The sequence below is a fragment of the Pseudopipra pipra genome, chromosome 14 (genome assembly GCF_036250125.1).
Source record: "Pseudopipra pipra isolate bDixPip1 chromosome 14, bDixPip1.hap1, whole genome shotgun sequence".
NCBI classification, from domain to species: Eukaryota; Metazoa; Chordata; class Aves; order Passeriformes; family Pipridae; genus Pseudopipra; species Pseudopipra pipra.
The window spans coordinates 1,356,550-1,378,420 of NC_087562.1; the positions used below are offsets into that span (position 1 = coordinate 1,356,550).

Here is a 21,871-nt window from a genome sequence, read left to right on the forward strand (position 1 = left end):
TGCATCCCTGAGCTGCTGCAGGTTTGCTGGGTGATGCTCCTTGCATCCCTGATGCTCCCTGTGCCTGTTACTGGCTTGTATCGTGGGTTGTGCTGCTGTGGATGGGTTTGAGATGCTCTGCTGTGTGGTGCAAGGGCCTGTTCTGATCCCCTGCAAGGTGTCTGTGAAGGACATTTCTCAGCTGTAGAAGAACTGGAACCTGAAGCAGCGAGTTCAGATTTCCAACCTATGGGGACCCCTCACCTCAGACCTCTGCGAGTCCCGCAGGGGACAGCCAACAGGCCACAGAGCAGTTTTGGTGTCCATAGGAGATGTTCAGTGCAGCGATCAGCTCGTGGAGAGAGAGGGAGGGAGGTGGATGGTGCCTTCCCTCCCTGCTCATCCCTTTGGGTGGGCTTTGGCACTGGCTGCTCCGGGCACTGCTTACAGCCTCTGCCTCCCTGCAGGTACATCGAGAGGAAAGCGTTCCTGGAGCGCGTGGATCACAGGCAGTTTGAAATCGAGCGCGACATCAGACTGAGCAGGATGAAGCCCTGATGTGCCAGGGGTGGCCGTGGTGGATCCTGCTCCCTTCTGTGCCTGAGGGCTGTCTGGGGGCTGCCAGCCACCGCTGGACCACCCAGCACGGAAACCGTTCTCTACCCAAGACTCAGCCTGTACATCTCAACGTGCAGGTTTTTCCTTTTACTGTAATATTTTGGGGAGGGTATTTGTCAGTGGGCAGGGGGCACTTCGAGGGTTAAATGGCCCAGCAGGTGACAGAAGACACGGGTCTGATTCTGGCAGCAGCTTTCCAAGGAGAAGAGGAGGTGGCACCAATCCTTTGCCAACCCCAGGTGCTTCTGGCTGCAGGAGGAGCCGCCAAGGCTGGAGGGTGCTGGCATGTTTGGTGGTGAGAGTGGAGCTGCGGGAAGGTTCTGTGGCTGCTCTGTGTGTGCAAACTGTGGGCTGGAGCCCTTCTCCCTGCTCTGCCAGCCCCGCAGCACTCCCTGCCCCTCCGCCCTCTGCTCCTGTCCAGACAAAGCCAAACTGTCTGTACTTGTTTGTGGGGTCTGATGATGCTGGGGGGGGTGTTAAGCAAGCTGATGAAGAAATCCTCCTTGTTCACACTGTCAAGAAGATGGGAGCAGCTGCAGCAGGCAGGAAGGGCCAGGATCTGAGTGTTCACATGAATAAAGTATTCCATCCCAACACTCTTGCATGCTGGCAGCTTGGTTTTTGCGGGAAGCAGAGGACGAAGAAATTAAGGGTCACATGCAGTAAGGAGTGTCTGACTGTGGTCACTAAAACCCGTGCTCAGATGTGCCTGGTGTCTGCCCTGATAGCAGCCTGGGGGTCTGAGCAAGTGCTTGGATCACTTTCCCGCTGCAGCACTGGGCCTGATGGTGGGATTAAATCCAGAATTGGGGGTGACAATGTCAACATAGACCTGTGGCAGTGCTGCAGGAGTAAAGAAGCCCCCCAAAGGCATGGCTATGCAGGGACACTCAGCAAAGTGCAGCTGCCTGGGAGGGCAGGCCAAGGCGCCTGGGTGTGGAGTGAGCGGCCGGAGCTGGAGGCCAGCAATGCTCCGTCATCCTGGCCATCCCTGCTGACCTGGCGCTGTGGAGCTGGGCAGCTCCCGATGCCTGGGCTGTGCACACCCTCGGGTAGAGGTGCTCACCAGCGTTTCCCCACGGGGTGCTCTGAGCCCGCTCGGTGGGGCAGCCCATGCTGGTGCTGTGCCAGGGGAAAGCGGCACGAGCCCCATCCTTCCCGCTAACAGGGCGAGTGATGCCGTCGCTGCTACTGGCCCCTTGCCTGTGGCTCTGAGCCTTGGGCTCACATGTCCACTGCTGAGTCAGCCCTTGCTCTGTGGATGTGCTGCAGGATAGACAAGAACAAAACACCACGTGCTTGGGGGAGCTGCAGCCTTTGGCGCCCTGTTCTGTACAGAATCAGCTGTAATGGACCTGCTTAAACGAGCCTGAAATTGGACAGAAACAAAACAATGGGGTGATGACATTTTCATCTCCAAACACTTCCAGGACAGTTTCTGCTCTGGTTTAGGTTGCAAGGACAACTGGGCACCACTGTGGGGATATCTCAGCTCGGGGCTGCTGGGTGGCAGTGAGTGGCCCTGGCTGGATGGTGGTGGGGCTGCAGTGCAAGGCAGGTGCTGCAGGAGCTGGGCTGCTCTCCTGCTCAGGATGCTGGTGCCGGACCATCTCCAGCCCCTTCTTCTTGTGTGCTGGGCTGGGAGGTGGCCGGTCCTGCCCTCTTTGCAGGGTCCCTCCCAACAGGGACTCCAAGGCAGCCAGGGCTTGTTTTGCTGTTTTCCCAGTGAAATGCCGGGACAGCAGCTCAGCCAGGGCAGCCACAAGTGGGGCTGGGCGGGCTTGGCCCGCTGTGGATGCTGAGCAGGCAGCCAGGGATATGATTTGCCTTTTGCTTCACTGGTGCTGAGAGGAGAGGAGGGAATATTTGGGTTGTTCTCTGCCCCTTGTCCCTTCATGTCTGCGCTCCTGGGGCCTCACACACCGGACAGAGGTGGGGAAGGATCATGTCATCCCTGCATAGGCTGGGTCCCTGTGGTGTCTGGCTCCTGGGGGCTGCTGACCAAAATCTTTGCTGTGGCATGGCCATCCCAACCGCACTGTAGGGCTCTTCCTGCACCAGCAGCTTGGCAGCACCTTGGGGTCATAAGTAGGTAAGAAGTAGAAAATAATTCTGTGCATTGTTTTATGAGCAAGAGTGGAATGGAGATGCAGTGGGAACCTTTGGAGATCCCAAAGGCCTGAGATACCAAACCCAGCCCTGCTCTTAAAAGCATTAAAGAGCTCCAGGCTGTGTCCAGAGTGAGTCCTGAAGCAGCATCTGGCTCTGGATGGCTTGGGGGTGGCTTTGGATTCACACACACTGTGGGATGTGGCCAGCACAGCCTCCACTGGCATGCTGGTGAACCGGGAAGATTGGTGACCCTCAGTATACTGGATCCTTCCTGCCAGCCCCAGCTCTGCTCTCCACAAACCCTCCAGCTTATCTTCTCTGGGGTTTTTCCTTCCCTTCAGCTGAGCCAATGTGGAAAATTTTGAAATCTTGGAAGCAACCTGACCTGCTGGAAAAGTGCAGTGTAACGGTGGTGGCCGAGAGCCTCGGCTCCCCTCTCTGCAGGGCTCCCCACCTGGCGGCAGCGTGGCGTGCCCGCCTCGGCCTGAGGATGCCGGGATGCAGTGCCAGCTCCCGGCCCAGCAAGCTGGGACAGGCTTGGCGGGACGAGCGGGAGGCAGCCTCCAGCCTGGGCTGATTCCTGGCTTCCTCCACGCTCCCAAGCGTCCTGCGTTTTTGCTTGGTTGGATCATGTATTCCTCGCCTCTCTTTCCTGAAGACGAGGAGTGATTTACAGGTCTCCAGAAAACACAGCTTGGCTGCTTTGGAAGGGAAAAACAAACCAACCAAACCCCCTCTCTGCTTGCTATTTCGCCTTCCCACGAAGGGGGGTGGCCCCAGGACCCGCCAGCCCTCGGTGTCCCCGCCAGCCCTTGGCATCCCCAGCAACTCTCCGCTTTCTGCAAGGAGCAACGTTCCCAGGAGATGTGGGTCCCTCTTTCAAGATGTTCCCACCTTGAGCTGTCTTCTCTGGGAAGCTCACATATCCTCTGTGGGTCGGGACCCACCCTGAGCATTTGTTTTGGGGTAATTTTGGCCCTACAAGGAGTCCCTCTTGGCCAGAGCATCACCTCGCCCCGAGGAGCTCCCCCTTCTCTGGCTGCCTGAAGGGGCCCCTTGTGCAGCTGAGCCCCAGACAAGGCTCCAATTGTGTCCATGTGCCCCAATGGTCGGGGCTTCTGCTGTGGTGTCCACGTGCTGGAGCCACAGGAAAAACGGCTGTGTCCAATCCGCACCCGCAGGCTCGGCTTTACTGAGCTGTTGGGCTTTGGGGAGGCTGTTCTGGAGCCGGGGCAGTTGTGATGGGGAGGTGATGTCTTGCATTTAATGCTGCTTCAGTGACAGGGAAGGGGGAATAAATGTCGGTTCTGCTGGCTGCCTGGGGGTGCATCTCATGGCCCCCTCCAGGCTGTCCCAAGGACTCGATGGGATCCATGGACTGAGCTGCCATGGGGCAGAGCGTGGCAGCTTGGAGAAGGAAGGAGCAGAGTGTGGAGCTGACCCTGGGAGCACCTCCCCGCAGCCAGGGCAGCAGTTCCCCAGGGGGCAGGGCTGGTGCCTGGCAGGTGATCCTGGCAGCACCACATCCTCTTTTCCAAGCTGCCACTTCCTACCTCACAGCAGTGTCCCATCCAGCAGCACAGTGAGTCTCCCACTCTGTATGAGGAGGGTCCCCCCCAGGGGATCCTTGTGCTGTTGGTGAGTGCTGGCACTGGCATTTGAAGCTCAGCTGGTGTTGGTGGCACAGCCAGCCCTTCCTGCTCCCCGGCGAGCCCCGGCTGGGGGCGAGGATCAGCGCCAGCCCTTGCCAGGGAATGAATGGGGAGACAAACAGAGCCGCTACTGTTGGGGCAGCCCAAGGCCCGCACTCGGCCTCAGCTTCTCTGGAGATGAGGGGGTGCCCTGTCATCCTGCTCTCTCAAAAGGCAAGCAGTCTTCCATGACATCTTCTCTGTGCAGCTAAGAACTGACCCAGCCCCCTGGAGAAGCACAGGGGTAAATCCTGGTTGTGATCCTGTTGGGTCCCGTGATATTACAAGCCAAGAGAAATGTCCTCATTATTTCCAGAATATTGAAGTCTAATAAATCCTGTCCTGCCTTATAGGATTTATTTCTCTGTTCATTGCTAGGAGACTCAGTCCCGTGTAATCCTATTGCTGCTCCAGGAGGTGGGGAGAGGCTTTCTGAAGCACGGACCTGGCAGGGCTGTGGGCAGGAGCAGGCAGCCCTGGATGGAGCTGTTGGTGCCTGCAAGCATCCCAGTGCCAGCCCCTTTCCCAATATGTCCTGCTGTCCCAGAGCTATGCCAGGCCTGGCATGGGTTCACCAAAACACATCTCATCTGATGTTTGCGGCATGGCTGGGCCAACGGAACACTGATCAGCAATTAGCCAATTAATATGGCATGGCTCAGCACAGCCTGCTCCCCCTGTGCCATGCATGTCTGCCGTGCTCCCCTAAATCCCACTTTAAGGGCCTCTGACACCTTCTCACACCAGAACCAGTGGGAAGAGCTGCGAAAAGCCAGGAGAAGCCGGGCTGGGCACAGCCAGTCCCCTGCAGCCCAGTGCAGAGCCAGCTGTGCCTGGCTCGTCGTACACCAGGGACCCTCCGGAAGACAATGACAGACACGTGAATATGGCTGGAAATTTTGCCACTGAAGTGTTTTCCATAGCAACCGTTGCTGGGGCAACCTGCATCCCGAGCAGCATCCACCCCGAAACACCCAGCCCCGTGTCCACCAGAGCCAGCAAAGAACCACGGCTTGGGACTGGTGAGACCCTCGCTGTGCCCCACCACCAGCGGCACAGGGATGTTCGGGCAGCGCCAGCCCAGCTCTGAGCATCCCCAGTGCCACAGGGCCCCTGGAATGCTCCACTTTTGATCTTCTTTTTGGCATTTTGTTTTCTCAGAGGTGGGAGAAGCCGAAGGGAGACCTGTTGGTGCCTGTTGCCCCCCGGGCACTTGGCTGTGGAAGCAGGGGTGTGCAGGAGCCATTGCTAGCTCAGGGTGCTCAGCAGATGCAAGCAGTGATTTTGGCTCCAATGGACCAAAAATGGGATCGAGTTTAACAGGGAACACTTTGATCTGAGCATCAGCACAGGGAGAGGGAAAAATGAAATCCCCACTGCTTTGAAGTCTGAAAGAAGGGAGTTTGCGGCCCCTCGGCACCTGTCTGAAACCATATGGTGGGAGCTTTACCCTGGGGACACCCCAGGGATCCCAGGAGACCCTTGCTGCTGGCTGGGTGGGCCCACACGAGGCTCAGGGTCTCCAAACACACCATGGCCTCATGGGATCAGCTGCATTGGTGGGAGAGGGGCTGGGGAGCTTAGAGCCCATCCCAAGGATGCCCACGGCACTCAGTCCCTGCGCTGTCACCACTGTCACCAACAAGAGGAAACCACAGTCCCCGTGCCGGGGCAGCTGCGGTTTGCGGGTGCAACCACAGTCTCTGCCTCCGGATATCTGCCAACCTCGGCTGTGCCTCAGTGTCCCTTTCTGCCAGCCATGAGCAGGGAAACGTGCCTCCAGCAGGGGACAGCGGTGGTGGCTCTCAGGGAGTGGAACAAGCCCTGCTTTTTGGAGAAGGGCATGTGTTTGCAGTCTGGCCTCTACATTGCCACTGCACGCTGATGTGGCCTGTGGCCCAAAGGTAACCCCTGAGGGTGAGAGGAAATGCCATTGCGGGGACTGTGGCCGGAAGGCACGGGCAGGGGCACATTCCTTGCCTGCCCCCGCACACAGCGCTCACTCACTGCCCGCGGCTCTCACGCAGGCCCCCGCGCCACCCACTCGCCCGTGTGCCCACGCAGATGCATTCACCCCTCGTTGCACACCTATTGCAGGCCCTTACACACGTTGCCCTTCACTGCACAGCTGTTTCACGCCCGTTACACTGCCCTTACCCCTTGCTGCACACCCGTTACACACCCACTGCATGTCTTACACACTCATTGCCCTTCACAGCACACCCATTACCATCCTTTACACACCCGTTCCACGCCCTTTGCACACACATTGCACAGCCTTTGCACACACATTGCACAGCCTTTGCACACACATTGCACACCCTTTGCACACGCATTGCACACTCTTTACACACACATTGCACACTCTTTACACACACATTGCACACTCTTTACACACACATTGCACACTCTTTACACACCCGTTCCACGCCCTTTGCACACACATTGCACACCCTTTGCACACGCATTGCACACCCTTTACACACACATTGCACACTCTTTACACACCCATTCCACGCCCTTTACACACACGATACACACTCGCCCCGCCCCCTCCGCCCCGCCCCGCCCCTCCCGGGCCCCGCCCCCTTCGGGCCCCGCCCCTGCCTGAGGCCCCGCCCCCGTGGGCGCAGCCAATGGCGGCGGGCGGGGCCGGGGCCGGGCGCGCGCGGCGCTATAACGAACGCTCCGTGTGGCGCCGCCGCCCGCGCGCCCCGGCCCCGGCCCCGCCGCCCCCGGCCCGGCCCGGCCCGGCCTGGCCCCGGCCCTGGCCCTGCTCCCGGCCCGGCCCCCGCCGCGGCCGGCCCGGCCCCGCGGGAAGATGAACTACCTGGTGAGCGGGGCGGGGGGAGACACGGCGACGTGCGCGGGGACAGGCGGGACGCGGGGGAACGGCTGGCGGGGGGCCCCGCCAGGGAGGAGGAGGAGGAGGGGATGGAGGAGGAAGGCCGCAGTCCCCCCCACCATGGGTTGGGCCCCCTCGGTGCGGCCGATCTCGCTGGCGTGACCTTGGCCGAGCCCCGCCGCACCGGGGCGGTCAGGCCTTGCCCGCCCTCCGTCGCTCCCGGCGGGTCGCGGCTCTGCGGGACCCGCGGGGGCCCCACCGGGGCCAGGGGCCTCTCTGGGCCTCCGCCCCCTGTCCCGCCGGGCAGGGTGGCACCGGCGGCGGGCAGGGCCCGGGCAGAGCCGCGGGAGAGCCGGGGATCGGGCCCCGCCGCCCCGGGCGGGCCGCAGCCCCCCCGGGCAGCGCTGGCAGGTGCCGTCCTGGCCCGGGCCGGGGACCCCGCGGGGCCGGAGGGGCCCAGGCCCGGCGGCGGGAGCCGTGGGATGGCCACGGACACGGCTGACTCACCGCCCCGGCACTTCCTCCCCGGCGGCGGAGGGAAGGGGCGGGAGAGGCAGAGGAGGCCCCCCGAAACCGGGGAGGAGGAAGGGCCCGGCCCCTTCCCAGCACCACCTCTGGGAAGAGTGGGTTGAGCTCCAGCGGGGAATCCCTCGGCGGTCGGAGCGGGCAGATCCCGCTGGCGCTCGGCGAAGCCCCCGGCCCGCGGGGCTCGGTGCCGGCGCTGAGCTGCCGGCCCGCCGGGATGACGCCCCCGCGGCCGGCGGGGCCCGGCTCACCGCCCCGGCGCGGGGCTCTCTTCCAGAACGTGCTGGCCAAGGCGCTGTACGACAACGTGGCCGAGTCCCCGGACGAGCTCTCCTTCCGCAAGGGCGACATCATGACGGTGCTGGAGCGCAACACGCAGGGGCTGGACGGCTGGTGGCTCTGCTCGCTCCACGGCCGGCAGGGCATAGTCCCCGGGAACCGCCTCAAGATCCTGGTGGGGATGTACGACAAGAAGCAGCAGCAGCAGCAGCAAGCACCCGGCCCGGCGCAGGGGCAGGCGCCGCCGCAGCCGTCGGTGCCCCAGCCGGCTCTGCCGTACCACCACCAAGGGGGATACACCCCGCTGTCGCCCGCCTCGCAGTACACACCCATGCACCCTGCTTATGCCCCCCAAGGGGACAACGTCTACCTGATGCCGGTCCCCAACAAGGGACAGCAGAGTCTGTACCCGGGCTCGGCACCCACCGGACAGTTTCCTCCTGCCCCGGCTAAGCAGCCACCCACCTTCCCGAAGCAGGCACCTCCCCACACCTTCCCCAGCCCCGGCCAGGAGATCTACCAGGTGCCCCCCTCCCTGGGCCAGGCAGCCGAGGCGTACCCCGGGGGTTCTGCCAGTCCTCCCCAGGATGTCTACCAGGTTCCTCCCTCAGCTGGTCAGGCTCAAGAAATCTACCAGGTGCCCCCGTCGCTGGACATGAGGAGCTGGGAAGGGCACAAGCCCCAGGGAAAGGTAGGACGGGGAGACTGGATTGGGGAGCATGTTATAGTTGTGGGGTGCTCTGTGGTCCATGGGTGTGAGTGGGTGGCAGGGCTTGGGCTTATCAGCCCACTGGTGTCTCTTGGAGTGGGCAGCCCTTGTGCCCATTACTGAAGTTGTGTGGGCATCCTTCCCTGCACTGCTGGCAGGAGGGGGTGCAGTGAGGGAGTCTCTGCAGTGGCTGTGGGTCCCTGGTTGACCTGGGCTGCCCTGCTTGGGGCTGGCACAGCATTTGGCACTTGGGTCCTCATGATCTCTTGTGTAGGCTCTGCCATTGTCACCCAGGGCATGGCAGCATGTCTGGTGTGGGTCCAGGGTGCTGATAACCCAAGGGTTCCTTTGGCCAGATTCTGCAGCTGTGGAAGTAGCTGTGGTACCCAGCACAGTGCTGTGAGGTTTCATTCCTGCTGGGAGCGCGGGCAGGAGCAGGCAGCGGGTGCCAGCATGTCCTGGCTGTGCCAAAGAGCCTGCCAGTGCTTGCTGGATTTACTGGTGAGGCAAGGGTGAGCCACCAACCTGTCCCCAGCATGGAACCTAACAGCTCCATCCCCAACACCAGGCTCCTCTTGGCTCTGCCCCTTCTCTGGCACGTCATCCCAGGGAAGAGGAGTGAGGTGCTTTCGGTATCGCGTTTTCTGGGAAGGCTACCTGACTCACACCCCTGGGAAGTAGCCAGTGAGGAGAGGGAGCTGCCAATCACATCCAGGGCATGAGGAGCATCCTAAAACTGAGAACCAGCCTGACACCTCAGCCCTTCTTAGCACCAGCTGGGCAGAGTGCCATGACCCTCTAGGTTTGGTTATTTGCCACGCTCGTGTCGCCATGGAACGACCAATTCGGGGGTGAACCCGTGGGCAGGGGTTTCCAGGCGTAGGCAGATCTCTGCCCACAGCTCGATGCCCGAATCGGCTCTTCCGTGGTGCTCCCCGCGGCCGTGCCGGCCGGGCTTTGTCTCTCTGCGAGGCTCTATCGCCGCTATAAATAACCGGTGAGATCATCCCGTCCCCGGCAGCCTGCACGCCCGGCCGGGGAGCGCCCTCCCGTGGGCACCGCCGTGCCCGCTGCCGCACCGGCGGGTACGGACCGCGCACCCAGCCCCTCTGCAGCCCCGCGCTGCGTCTGGGGGGGATGATGCAGGCTGGGGGGGTGCTTGGCAGTCCCTACATCACTTTTCCGTCTTTTTCCAGGTGCTGGTGCCCACCCGCATGGGGCAGGTGTATGTCTATGACTCCCCCAAGGGTGAGCAGGTTGAGTATGATTTCCCTCGCCACCTCATCTCCACGGGCTCCCAGGAGATCTACGACGTGCCACCTGTCCGAGGGGGGGTCCCGAGCCAGTTCAGCCAGGAGGTGAGGCTGCTTGTGGGGTCGAGGGGGTATCTTTGGCTCCATCCTCTAGAATGAGAAATGACCTGGCACAGCTGGGGATCCAAAGCTGGGCAAATTGCACCCAAAACTGTGCACTTTATGAAGCTTGGGACTGCTTCTGGGCACCTCCATCTTTCCCAGTTGGTCCCTGGGCAGAGATGAGTACCCATGCCATCTCTGATATATCGTTCTGTGTCCCCCTCTCCAGGTCTATGACACCCCCCCCATGGCAGTGAAGGGTCCCAATGGGCAGGACCCAGGGCAGGAGATCTACGATGTGCCCCCCAGTGTGGAGAAGAACCTGCCCCAAACTGTAAGTGCTGCTAGGAACCTCCCAGCTTCTCTATAAGAAAGACAGATTTTTATAGGTAAAACAATAATTCACTCTCCCAGGGATCAGTTTCCCCAGAGATGTGATGGTGTCCCTGGCACTGGAGGCTTTCAGGATACCAGGAGGCAGGGTGCTGGATGTTCACATCCAGGGGATGAGTTTGGATTCCATGATGTTTCAAGGTCCCTTCCAACCTGGGCTGCTCTAGGATGTGATTCCTGTCCCAAAGGGCAGGAGAACCCCTGGGGTGCGTGGCTCCATCCTGTTGCCCACCCAGTGCCATCGTGCATGCCCAGAGGTGGCTCTTGTGTGCCCCACAGCATTGGGCAGCCCGTCTGCACCTCCGTGCCTGAGCCAGGCCAGCCCTCCCAGCAGTGCTGACAGTGCCTGCTGCTCTGCCCTTGCAGGTGTACGACGTCCCCCCCTCGGTCAGCAAGGACATGCCGGATGGCCCGGCACGGGAGGAGACCTACGACGTGCCCCCCGCCTTCGCCAAGCAGAAAACCTTCGACCCCTCCCGCCACCTCGTCCTGGCCCAGCAGGAGCCCTACTTGCCAGAGGATGTCTATGATGTGCCACCGGCAGCTGGGAAGGGTGCTCCTGAGCAGCCGCTCTCCCACGAGATCTACGACGTGCCCCCCAGTCTCAAGAAACTGGGGGGATCCACCTTCCCCTCCCAGGAGGTGTACGACGTGCCCCGGGACCTGCACGCCCCGGGTAAGGGCTCCGTGGACACAGAGGGCGAGTACATCTACGATGTCCCACCGCAAGTGGACCGCGAGGCCAAGGGCGCCGATGCCAAGCGCCTCTCAGCCTCCAGCACGGGCAGCACCCGCAGCAACATCTCCACGTCCTCACTGGATGTGGTGCCCGTGAAGGAGCCGGCCAAGGGAGCCGGCAAGGAGTTCTCCCTGGACTTGGACGCCGCTATGGAGACACTGGCCAAGCTCCAGCACGGCGTCAGCAGCGCTGTCTCCTACCTCATGTCCTTTATCGGCACCAACTGGCGCAGCCCCGAGCACATGGAGGCCAACGCCGCCAGCATCCGCGGCGCGGCCGAGGGCGTCCGGACGGCCCTCCGGGACCTGCTGGAGTTTGCCCGGGGGGCAGTGGGCAATGCTGCCCAGGCCTCCGACCGCTCCCTGTACGCCAAACTAAGCAAGCAGCTGCAGAAGATGGAGGAGGTCTACCAGGCCCTGGCACGGCACGGCCAAGCGCTGGACGCTTGCCACTGGGCCCCCAGTGCGCTGGCCAGCAGCAAGCCGGGCACGGATGACTTGGAGCACTTCATCATGCACTCACGTGGTGTCCCTGATGACACCAAGCAGTTGGCTTCCTTCCTGCATGGCAATGCCTCCCTCCTCTTCAAACGGACAAAGCCGGCGGTGGAGAGCGGTGGCCATGGGCCCCCTCACCCCTCCGACAAAGCCAGCAGCATCCAGTCCCGGCCCCTGCCCTCCCCGCCCAAGCTGCTGGCCCAGGAGTCGCCCGACGGGCCCTACGAGAACAGTGAGAGTGGCTGGATGGAGGACTACGACTATGTCCATCTCCAGGTGGGCACGGGCGGGGGGGCCACTCCCCACAGGGAACATTTGTACCGGTGCCTCTCCGGTACAGGGGGATTAGGCAGATCTGCTTCTGCCACACATCTTGCTCTTATCCTCCAGCTTGAGGGTTGTGGGGACCAGGGGTGTCCTGGGGCAGGTGGGAGCTTGCTCTGGCAAGGCTGATGTTGCTGACCCCTTCCATGTCATGCTCCTGCAGGGCAAGGAGGAGTTTGAGAAGACCCAGAAGGAGCTGCTGGAGAAAGGCAATATAATCCGACAGAGCAAGGACCAGCTGGAGCACCAGCAGGTAAGGACACCAGGGCAGGCAGGTAGGCACTGCTGGGCACAGTGCCCAGAGCAGGCAGGGCCCCAGGTCCTGCTTCCCTCATAACCTCTGCTGCTGGTCTGACCACAGCCCTCTTCCCTGTCTGTCCCAGTGGAGGGTTTTGTCTTGCCTTCCATACCATACCAATGCTGTGCCAGTGGAGAGGGGCATAGACATCTGGCTTCTGGAGAGGGGTGTGGTATAGTTGTCCTGAGGCTGGCACTGTCCCTCGCTCTTTTCCCTAAGGCTGGTGGCCATGGCCACCCGTGCTGGTGGCTCTGGGGAGGGGGAGCAGGTGCTGGCTCAGTGGCCACCCTGCCTCACACTCATCCCTCCCACAGCTGAAGCAGTTTGAGCGGCTGGAGCAGGAGGTGTCACGCCCCATCGACAATGACCTGTCCAACTGGAGCCCCTCCCAGCACTACGGCCCGGCGCGGGGCAGCGGGACCCTGTGTCCTGCCGACCGCCAGCTCCTCCTCTTCTACCTGGAGCAGTGCGAGGCCAACCTTACCACGTTCACCAACGCTGTCGACGCCTTCTTCACCGCCGTCAGCACCAACCAACCCCCCAAGATCTTCGTGGCCCACAGCAAGTTCGTCATCCTCAGCGCCCACAAGCTCGTCTTCATTGGGGACACGCTGTCCCGCCAGGCCAAGGCCCAGGATGTCCAGCACAAGGTGATGCACTACAGCAACCTCCTCTGTGAGATGCTCAAGGAGATCGTGGCGACCACCAAGGCGGCCGCCCTCCACTACCCTTCTCCTGCCGCGTCCAAGGACATGGTGGAGCGCGTCAAGGAACTCGCCAACAGCACGCAGCAGTTCAGGATGGTGCTGGGCCAGCTGGCAGCCATGTGATGGCCTCAGGGCCACTGTCCCCTCTCTCTGGCCCCCACCCCTCCCCAGACGTGTTCCCCTCCATGGGAGTCCTCTCCACCTGGTGTAAGCGGACATGTACATAGAGACTCATGCACACCAGGGGGCTGGGGCTCCATGGGGAGGGGAGGGATGGGCTGCAGCCATCATCTCCTTCCCTCTTCTTCCCTCTGGCCGGAGGCCAGGAATGGTTTCAGAGCTGTGCCCGTAATGAAGCAAAGCTGGGAGGTGCATATATGCCCAATCCTTCCCTGCTGTCCTCTCTCTATACAAAACCGGCAGCCGGTCCTGGTCTGGAGGGCATAGGGCCGTGTCCCTCTTGAGACAAGGATGTGCCTGGCAATTTGAGGTGTTGCTGTGGCTGCCCCGCTCTCGGGGGGACACCAGAGCCACTCTACAGTGGCCAGCAGATTCTAATGGTGTGGAAGCCATCCCCTGTGGTGATGGGACAGTATGATGCAGATAGGTTGTACTGTCCCCCTGTGTGCTGGAGCCTGGGGATAGGGGTCCCCAGAGGGGTAAGGGATGGTGGGGAGCTGCTGGGGCAGGAAGGGGCTAACCTGTGCGTTCTCACGTCTCGGGGTGTGATACAGTACCAGCTGTAACCGAAACGTGAACTGAAATTGGTGCCTTTTGAACACAGGGGAAGCTTCCGCTGGTTCCCGGAGCTACCGCGTGGCAGCCCCCTCCAAAACTTGGCCCCAAGTCCCCCAGCAGCATAAAGATTTGCCTACAAACCCCCTCCATCTCCTGGGTATCTGCATGTGCCTGCTGAGGCGAGGGAGAGCCCCTGGTGCAGGGCTGGGGGGATCCTGTCCCCCTAAAAGATCTCGTAGCCAATGGAGACTGCTGGTGCACAGAGGTTTAATGGGGCATGTGGGGGGTTGGGGGAAATGAGGGGTGGCAGTGCAGGGCAGTGGGGCCACTCTGGCTCTGGCTTGAGGTGGGGAGGGCATCTCTCACAGCACATTCATGGCCCACCATGGCGGCTGTGGGTTTGGTGTGGTAGAGAGGGTGGTAGCCCTCACCCCCAGCCTTGGTGGTCCTGGGAACCCATCCCTTCCAGCACCTTTGGGACAACAGTACCCCAGCCTCATGTGGACCCCAGAGTACTGGGTCCACGGCACTCTCGGTCCTAGGGGCATCCCTGCTACAACTCAGGGACCATGGCAGACCCGTGGACCCCCCAGCATCCCCAGCCCAAAGGCATCCCCTCTGCCAGCACCCTCAGTAGTGTGACCCATGGCCCACCCCTGCCCACGGTACCGACAGGGAACCAGAGCCCAGTGCCACGCAGGTGGCTGTTGAGGGCCTTGCGGGTGACACCGGGCTCCACTGTCACCGAGAAGTCCTCGAGGCTCAGCTCCGCGATGCTGTCCATGCGGCTCAGGTCGAAGCAGACGCCGCCCTGGCACAGGGGCACCGGTGGGTCTTGGCACAGCCGAGCACCGAGAGCCCCTGGGGGCTCAGGGGGTGCCGGGGAGCCGATACCTGCACGGCATTGACACCGCCCTCGAGGCCGGTGCCGGTGCCAAAGGGCACCATGGGCACACGGCGGCGGTAGCAGAGCGCGGCCAACTCCTGGACCTGCCCCACCGACTGGGGCCACACCACGGCGTCCGGGGGGGCACAGCTGGGGGACAGGGGCACCGCTGCCAAAATGACTTCCCCCTCCTCGGGGCCCTTCCCCTCCCCAGCTCTCTCGCCCTCCCTGGGATCCTTCCCCAGGGCTCCCAGCCCCAGAGGGCACTCACGGGTGCATGGACTCATCGTGCCCGTGCTGCTCCCGCACCGCCGTGGCCGTGGAGACGTTGGGGGCCCCGACCACGGCGCTCAGGGCCTCCACAAAGCCGGGGGGCAGCGAGGGCTGCGGGGGAACGACCAGGGCTCCGTCAGGGAGGGGCTGGGGAAGCTCTGCCTGCGGCCCTGGCACACACAACAGCCAAGGGCACGGGGCCCGGCGGCCACGGCAGGACGGGAACGCCCTCGGGGACCCCCGGCCCCACCTTGGAGCAGCAGCTGCGGTGCCCCAGGGCTGTCCCCAGTGCCAGCACTCGCCGCAGGGCCATGGCAGGACCGGACAAGAACAGGAACACGGGAACTGAACGACCAGGACCCTGCCCTCCCCCCTGGCCGTCGGTCCCTCCCCCACACGGACACCTTAAGGTGGCTCCAGCCACGGGGATGGACACGTGAGTGTGTTCCTGCCGGGGGACCCATCCCACAGTGCCCGTGGTCACATCCCCACACCGGGCAGGGTCCCAGCCTGAGCCGCGTCACCGCCCCCACCATGGCCCTTGCCCTCCCAGCTGTCCCACAGCCCCGTGTTCCCATACCTGCTCAGCTGGCCCTGCAGCTGGCCAGGGGGCCCTCACCCTCTGGGAGGCCACATGGCCCGGGCCTGGGCCGTCCCAGCCAGGTGTCCCCATGCTCAACCCTGTGACCACAAGCAGCCCTGTCCCTCTGACTCCATGCCCAGCCAGGTGTCCCCATTCAGGACCCCGTGTTCCCATGACCCACTGTCCATCTGTCCCCTTTCTCAACCAGCTGTCCCAGTGCCCCCATTCCTGTCCCTGTTCTCACCCAGATGTCCCCATGCCTCCCAGCCCTCCTGACCGGGTGTCCCCATGTCCCCCCTCACACCACACGCCCCCATCCCCAGCCACCAGTCTCTCAGCCACCCGCCTGTCCCCCGTCCCGCTCCCACCTGTCCCACGGCGGGGACAAGGACACGGTGCTCAGGGGTGGCAGCATTTATTGGTGTTTATTGCCGGGCTCAGTTGGCCTCCAGGATGGAGTCGATCCAGTCGCGGAGCTCGGTGACACGGGCGTAGACGCCGGGCGTCTGCGTGTCGCAGGTGCTGCTGCCCCAGGACACGATGCCCACCAGGGTCCAGGCGCCGTCCTTCTGGCACACCAGCGGGCCCCCGGAGTCGCCCTGTACGGGGCACTGGGTGAGCACCAGGGAGGGGCCCAGGGGGGCCGGGGGCAGTGGGGATCCCGGGGGCACCTACCATGCAGGAGGAGGCTCCGTCGGCGCCGGCACAGACCATCACGTCGCGGATGCGGTAGCCCCAGAATTCCTTGCACTGGGCGTTGGTGAGCAGGGGCAGAGCCGCCTGCTGCAGCACCGCCGGTGTCTCCGAGTCTGCGGGAATGGGGCCTCAGCTCCGGCACCGGAGCGGCAGTGGGGACAAGGACACGGGGGCAGAGGTGGTGACAGGATGGGTCAGGGTTGGGGATTGGGAATGGGAATGGGAATGAGGAAGGGGACGGGGATGGGGATGGGGATGGGGATGAAGGCAGCGAGGGGGGCGAGAAGGTGCCGTACCACTGGAGTCAGTGAGCCCCCAGCCGGTGGTGACGCAGGTCGTGCCCCCCGCGAACTCGTCGGTGGCCTTGGGCAGGCAGACGGGGGACACGCGGTCCGAGAACTGCGCTGGAGTGGCCAGTTTGATCAGGGTGATGTCGTCGCGGATGGTCAGCAGGTTGAACTTGGGGTTCTTGAAGACCTGGAGCAAACAGCACTGCTCCCAGTGCCCATCCCGCCCACCAGGGTGCCAGGCACTGGGCACTCCTCAGGGACCATGGGGACACTGGGGAATGGTCCTGTGGGTCCCGTGCTGGCCGGGTGCCTGAGCTCCAGAGCCCAGCCCCTGGGACACGGGGGAGCAGGGACACCCTGTGCCACATCACCTGCAGGGACGAAGGGGAGCCTGGGGGCGTGAGCCCCATCCCTTGGGGCTCCTAAGGACACCCTGGCAACCCAGCCTGAAGGATGAGGGGGAGCAGGAACACCCCAGGGCATCGCAGCCCAGGGATGTAGGGCACCATGGACACCCCAGGGAAGCCTGACCCTCAGGGAAAGGGCAACCAGGGACTCCTTGGGGACCCAACCCCCAGGACAAGGGGGACCCGGACACAGCCCCCCGAGTCCCTGTGGTGGCCCAGCAGGCACACAGCCCCCGCCCCAGCAGTACCTTCTCGATGGTCAGCGTCTGTTGAGCAGTGCTGGGGTTGTTCTGGTCATAGGCACCCACCACCACTTTGTCGGTTTTCCTGGGCACGGGCAGGCACTGAGCACAGGGCACGGGGAGGGGGCAGCTCTCACAGCCCCGTGTCCGTGCCCAGCCCCGCGCCACCAGCAGCAGAGCCGGTGCCTACCTGACGCCGCAGTGGGCAGCGGTGACCACCCAGTTCTCGCTGATCAGGGACCCGCCGCAGAAGTGGAAGCTCCCGTAGCGCTGCCGGGGAGAGCTGCCCTCAGCACCCGGCACCGCCGACGGGTGCTCTGTGCCCGGCCCCCCACACGGCACCCACCCCGGGCCCGGCTCTCACCTGCAGGGACACCTGCCATGGCCAGGACCCCGGCACTGCCGGCTCCCCGTTGACGATGCGGGTGTAGCCACGGACGACGGGGGCGATGGCGGGCACGCCGCAGTCTGCGGGGCACAGGCGGCCGTGGCACGGGGGCTCCGGCTGCTCTGGCCCCTTTCCCCTCCCCACCACTGCCACCCCACCGAGCCCCAGGACCACCCTGCCAACCCCCACGGCCCCACGCACCCTCAGGGAGGGCGGCACGGGCAAAGCCCACCAGAGCCAGGCAGCTCAGCAGCCACAGCAGAGCCATTGTCACTCGTCAGGATGGACCCTGCCTGGCACCCGGTGCCTCTTATACCCACCCTGGGCACGTCCCCACAGCTGCTGGCCTTGCCACCGCAGCCTTGGGAGATAGGGTTGCACCTGGTACCGTGCCACGACATGGCCTGGGAGAGTGGCACCTGGAGCCAGTGTCCTTGGCAATGGCTGTTGGACAGCACGTGGTCCAAGGTCTGGCTTAAAAATGTCCTTAGTCCGGTGCATGGGGTAAGTTCTCACTTGGTCATGGAATCATAGTAAAGTGGTTATGGTTGGAAAGGTCTTCACAGGCCAACTTGTCTGTAAAGGCTCTGCTGCCTTTTTTTTTTTTTTTTTAATCTAATGTGAAGGAAGGAGCTGGAAGACCATTCCTGTTGAGAGGAATGATGAAACTCAGCCCAGACATCCACTATAATAGGAACAAATGGGAATTGTGGGCCCACAGGAATATCAGAGCAGTGAAGCAAATGTTGGTAGAAATAGGCTATGAAAGGCATGTGGGAATTGCAGCTCTGGTGCCAAAATGAGCCCATGCCAGCCTGGGTCCTTATCACAAAATCACAGAATGGTTTGGGTGGGATGGGATCTTAAAGTTCATCTTGTTCCAGTCCCCCTGTCATGGGCAGAGATACCTTCCACAATCCCAGGTTGCTCCAAGCTCCATCCAACCTGGCCTTGGACACTTCCAGGGATGGGGCAGCCACAGCTTCTCTGGGTAACCTGTGCCAGGGCCTCACCGCTCTCACGGGGGAGGATCTCTTCCTAATCTCTATTCTAACCCTGCCCTCTGTCAGTTTGAAGCCATTCGACCCTTCTGTCAGTCCATGCCCTTGTCTCAAGTCCCTCTCCAGCTCTCCTGTAGTCCCTTCAGGCTCTGGAAGGTGCTCTAAGGTCTCCCTGGAGCTGTCTCTTCTCCAGGCTGAAGAACTCCAACTCTTCCACTCTGCCTCCATAGCTGAGGCACTCTGTTCCTTAGTGGACCTCTGTGACCTTCTCTGGACCCACCCCAACATTGTTCTTATGTTGGGGTCCAGGTGACGCAGTGCTCCGGGTGGGGTCTCAACATAGTGGAGCAGAGGGGCAGAATCCCCTCCCTTGACCTGCTGCCCACACTGCTGGAGATGCAGCCCAGGATACGTTCAGCTTTCTGGGCTGCCAGGATGGGCTGTCATGGGATGGTGGAATTTCCAAACTCCATGGAGTTCACCTGAGGTTAGGACCATGGAGTTCACCTGAGGTTAGGACCAGGGAGTTCACCTGGGGTTAGGTCTGCAGAGCCCTTCCCAGCTGCTGCACAGGCAGGGGCACAGGGTCTCTGTTCATTTACAGGGCCAGGCCCCCGGGACATCAAAGAATTGGGTGACGAGATGGTTCCAGGGCTGGCAATGTGCTGGTGGCACCGTACCAGGTGCAACCCTATCTCCCAAGGCTGCGGTGGCAAGGCCAGCAGCTGTGGGGACGTGCCCAGGGTGGGTATAAGAGGCACCGGGTGCCAGGCAGGGTCCATCCTGACGAGTGACAATGGCTCTGCTGTGGCTGCTGAGCTGCCTGGCTCTGGTGGGCTTTGCCCGTGCCGCCCTCCCTGAGGGTGCGTGGGGCCGTGGGGGTTGGCAGGGTGGGCCTGGGGCTCGGTGGGGTGGCAGTGGTGGGGAGGGGACAGGGGGCCAGAGCAGCCGGAGCCCCCGTGCCACGGCCGCCTGTGCCCCGCAGACTGCGGCGTGCCCGCCATCGCCCCCGTCGTCCGTGGCTACACCCGCATCGTCAACGGGGAGCCGGCAGTGCCGGGGTCCTGGCCATGGCAGGTGTCCCTGCAGGTGAGAGCCGGGCCCGGGGTGGGTGCCGTGTGGGGGGCCGGGCACAGAGCACCCGTCGGCGGTGCCGGGTGCTGAGGGCAGCTCTCCCCGGCAGCGCTACGGGAGCTTCCACTTCTGCGGCGGGTCCCTGATCAGCGAGAACTGGGTGGTCACCGCTGCCCACTGCGGCGTCAGGTAGGCACCGGCTCTGCTGCTGGCGAAGCGGGGCTGGGCACGGACACGGGGCTGTGAGAGCTGCCCCCTCCCCGTGCCCGTGCCCTGTGCTCAGTGCCTGCCCGTGCCCAGGAAAACCGACAAAGTGGTGGTGGGTGCCTATGACCAGAACAACCCCAGCACTGCTCAACAGACGCTGACCATCGAGAAGGTACCGCTGGGGCGGGGGCTGTGTGCCTGCTGGGCCACCACAGGGACCCGGGGGGCTGTGTCTGGGTCCCCCTTGTCCTGGGGGTTGGGTCCCCAAGGAGTCCCTGGTTGCCCTTTCCCTGAGGGTCAGGCTTCCCTGGGGTGTCCATGGTGCCCTACATCCCTGGGCTGCGATGCCCTGGGGTGTTCCTGCTCCCCCTCATCCTTCAGGCCGGGTTGCCAGGGTGTCCCCAGGAGCCCCAAGGGATGGGGCTCACGCCCCCAGGCTCCCCTTCATTCCTGCAGGTGATGTGGCACAGGGTGTCCCTGCTCCCCCGTGTCCCAGGGGCTGGGCTCTGGAGCTCAGGCACCCGGCCAGCACGGGACCCACAGGACCGTTCCCTGGCATCCCCATGGGTCCCTGAGGAGTGCCCAGTGCCTGGCACCCTGGTGGGCGGGATGGGCGCTGGGAGCGGTGCTGTTTGCTCCAGGTCTTCAAGAACCCCAAGTTCAACCTGCTGACCATCCGCGACGACATCACCCTGATCAAACTGGCCACTCCAGCGCAGTTCTTGGACCGCGTGTCCCCCGTCTGCCTGCCCAAGGCCACCGACGAGTTCGCGGGGGGCACGACCTGCGTCACCACCGGCTGGGGGCTCACTGACTCCAGTGGTACGGCACCTTCTCGCCCCCCTCGCTGCCTTCATCCCCATCCCTATCCCCATCCCCATCCCCGTCCCCTTCCTCATTCCCATTCCCATTCCCAATCCCCAACCCTGACCCATCCTGTCACCACCTCTGCCCCCGTGTCCTTGTCCCCACTGCCGCTCCGGTGCCGGAGCTGAGGCCCCATTCCCGCAGACTCGGAGACACCGGCGGTGCTGCAGCAGGCGGCTCTGCCCCTGCTCACCAACGCCCAGTGCAAGGAATTCTGGGGCTACCGCATCCGCGACGTGATGGTCTGTGCCGGCGCCGACGGAGCCTCCTCCTGCATGGTAGGTGCCCCCGGGATCCCCACTGCCCCCGGCCCCCCTGGGCCCCTCCCTGGTGCTCACCCAGTGCCCCGTACAGGGCGACTCCGGGGGCCCGCTGGTGTGCCAGAAGGACGGCGCCTGGACCCTGGTGGGCATCGTGTCCTGGGGCAGCAGCACCTGCGACACGCAGACGCCCGGCGTCTACGCCCGTGTCACCGAGCTCCGCGACTGGATCGACTCCATCCTGGAGGCCAACTGAGCCCGGCAATAAACACCAATAAATGCTGCCACCCCTGAGCACCGTGTCCTTGTCCCCGCCGTGGGACGGGTGGGAGCGGGACGGGGGACAGGCGGGTGGCTGAGAGACTGGTGGCTGGGGATGGGGGCGTGTGGTGTGAGGGGGGACATGGGGACACCCGGTCAGGAGGGCTGGGAGGCATGGGGACATCTGGGTGAGAACAGGGACAGGAATGGGGGCACTGGGACAGCTGGCTGGGAAAGGGGACAGATGGACAGTGGGTCATGGGAACACGGGGTCCTGAATGGGGACACCTGGCTGGGCATGGAGTCAGAGGGACAGGGCTGCTTGTGGTCCCACGGTTGAGCATGGGGACACCTGGCTGGGACGGCCCAGGCCCGGGCCATGTGGCCTCCCAGAGGGTGAGGGCCCCCTGGCCAGCTGCAGGGCCAGCTGAGCAGGTATGGGAACACGGGGCTGTGGGACAGCTGGGAGGGCAAGGGCCATGGTGGGGGCAGTGACACGGCTCAGGCTGGGACCCTGCCCGGTGTGGGGATGTGACCACGGGCACTGTGGGATGGGTCCCCCGGCAGGAACACACTCACGTGTCCATCCCCGTGGCTGGAGCCACCTTAAGGTGTCCGTGTGGGGGA

General features: G+C 63.3%; 5 protein-coding genes across 6 annotated transcripts in view; 3 read left to right on the top strand and 2 right to left on the bottom strand.

Annotated features, from left to right (window-relative positions):
* Positions 1 to 1,193, top strand: part of CFDP1 (craniofacial development protein 1) — a 57,284-nt gene extending 56,091 nt beyond the window's left edge. The window contains exon 7 of the mRNA XM_064670673.1: positions 447 to 1,193. Coding sequence (XP_064526743.1) covers positions 447 to 537 — 91 coding nt within the window. The 3' untranslated portion in view covers positions 538 to 1,193. The remainder of the gene's footprint in view (positions 1 to 446) is intronic.
* Positions 1,194 to 7,095: 5,902 nt separating this feature from the next.
* On the top strand, positions 7,096 to 13,958 carry BCAR1 (BCAR1 scaffold protein, Cas family member). Of its 2 annotated transcripts, XM_064670659.1 has the most exons (7): positions 7,096 to 7,233; positions 8,048 to 8,740; positions 9,955 to 10,116; positions 10,343 to 10,447; positions 10,873 to 12,018; positions 12,230 to 12,319; positions 12,679 to 13,958. In XM_064670659.1, the coding sequence occupies exons 1-7, from the start codon at positions 7,222 to 7,224 to the stop codon at positions 13,192 to 13,194; spliced, it is 2,724 nt and encodes a 907-aa protein (XP_064526729.1). In that variant the 5' UTR covers positions 7,096 to 7,221; the 3' UTR covers positions 13,195 to 13,958. The 2 variants fall into 2 exon arrangements, with proteins under 2 accessions (XP_064526729.1, XP_064526728.1); XM_064670658.1 differs by lacking the exon at positions 7,096 to 7,233 and having other exon boundaries at positions 7,973 to 8,740.
* Positions 13,959 to 14,014: 56 nt separating this feature from the next.
* On the bottom strand, positions 14,015 to 15,456 carry LOC135421866 (probable D-lactate dehydrogenase, mitochondrial). Its single transcript, XM_064670671.1, has 4 exons — positions 15,219 to 15,456; positions 14,967 to 15,079; positions 14,704 to 14,845; positions 14,015 to 14,620 (listed from the first exon to the last, which is right to left on the bottom strand). The coding sequence occupies exons 1-4, from the start codon at positions 15,279 to 15,281 to the stop codon at positions 14,363 to 14,365; spliced, it is 576 nt and encodes a 191-aa protein (XP_064526741.1). The 5' UTR covers positions 15,282 to 15,456; the 3' UTR covers positions 14,015 to 14,362.
* A 494-nt stretch (positions 15,457 to 15,950) lies between these two features.
* On the bottom strand, positions 15,951 to 17,898 carry LOC135421791 (chymotrypsinogen 2-like). Its single transcript, XM_064670546.1, has 7 exons — positions 17,776 to 17,898; positions 17,551 to 17,654; positions 17,377 to 17,456; positions 17,193 to 17,271; positions 16,544 to 16,724; positions 16,227 to 16,360; positions 15,951 to 16,150 (listed from the first exon to the last, which is right to left on the bottom strand). The coding sequence occupies exons 1-7, from the start codon at positions 17,840 to 17,842 to the stop codon at positions 15,989 to 15,991; spliced, it is 807 nt and encodes a 268-aa protein (XP_064526616.1). The 5' UTR covers positions 17,843 to 17,898; the 3' UTR covers positions 15,951 to 15,988.
* Positions 17,899 to 19,300: 1,402 nt separating this feature from the next.
* Positions 19,301 to 21,277, top strand: LOC135421863 (chymotrypsinogen 2-like). Its single transcript, XM_064670668.1, has 7 exons — positions 19,301 to 19,438; positions 19,561 to 19,664; positions 19,759 to 19,838; positions 19,950 to 20,028; positions 20,498 to 20,678; positions 20,868 to 21,001; positions 21,078 to 21,277. Exons 1-7 carry the CDS (start codon positions 19,372 to 19,374, stop codon positions 21,237 to 21,239), a joined length of 807 nt encoding a protein of 268 aa, XP_064526738.1. The 5' UTR covers positions 19,301 to 19,371; the 3' UTR covers positions 21,240 to 21,277.
* The last annotated feature ends 594 nt before the right edge of the window (positions 21,278 to 21,871 follow it).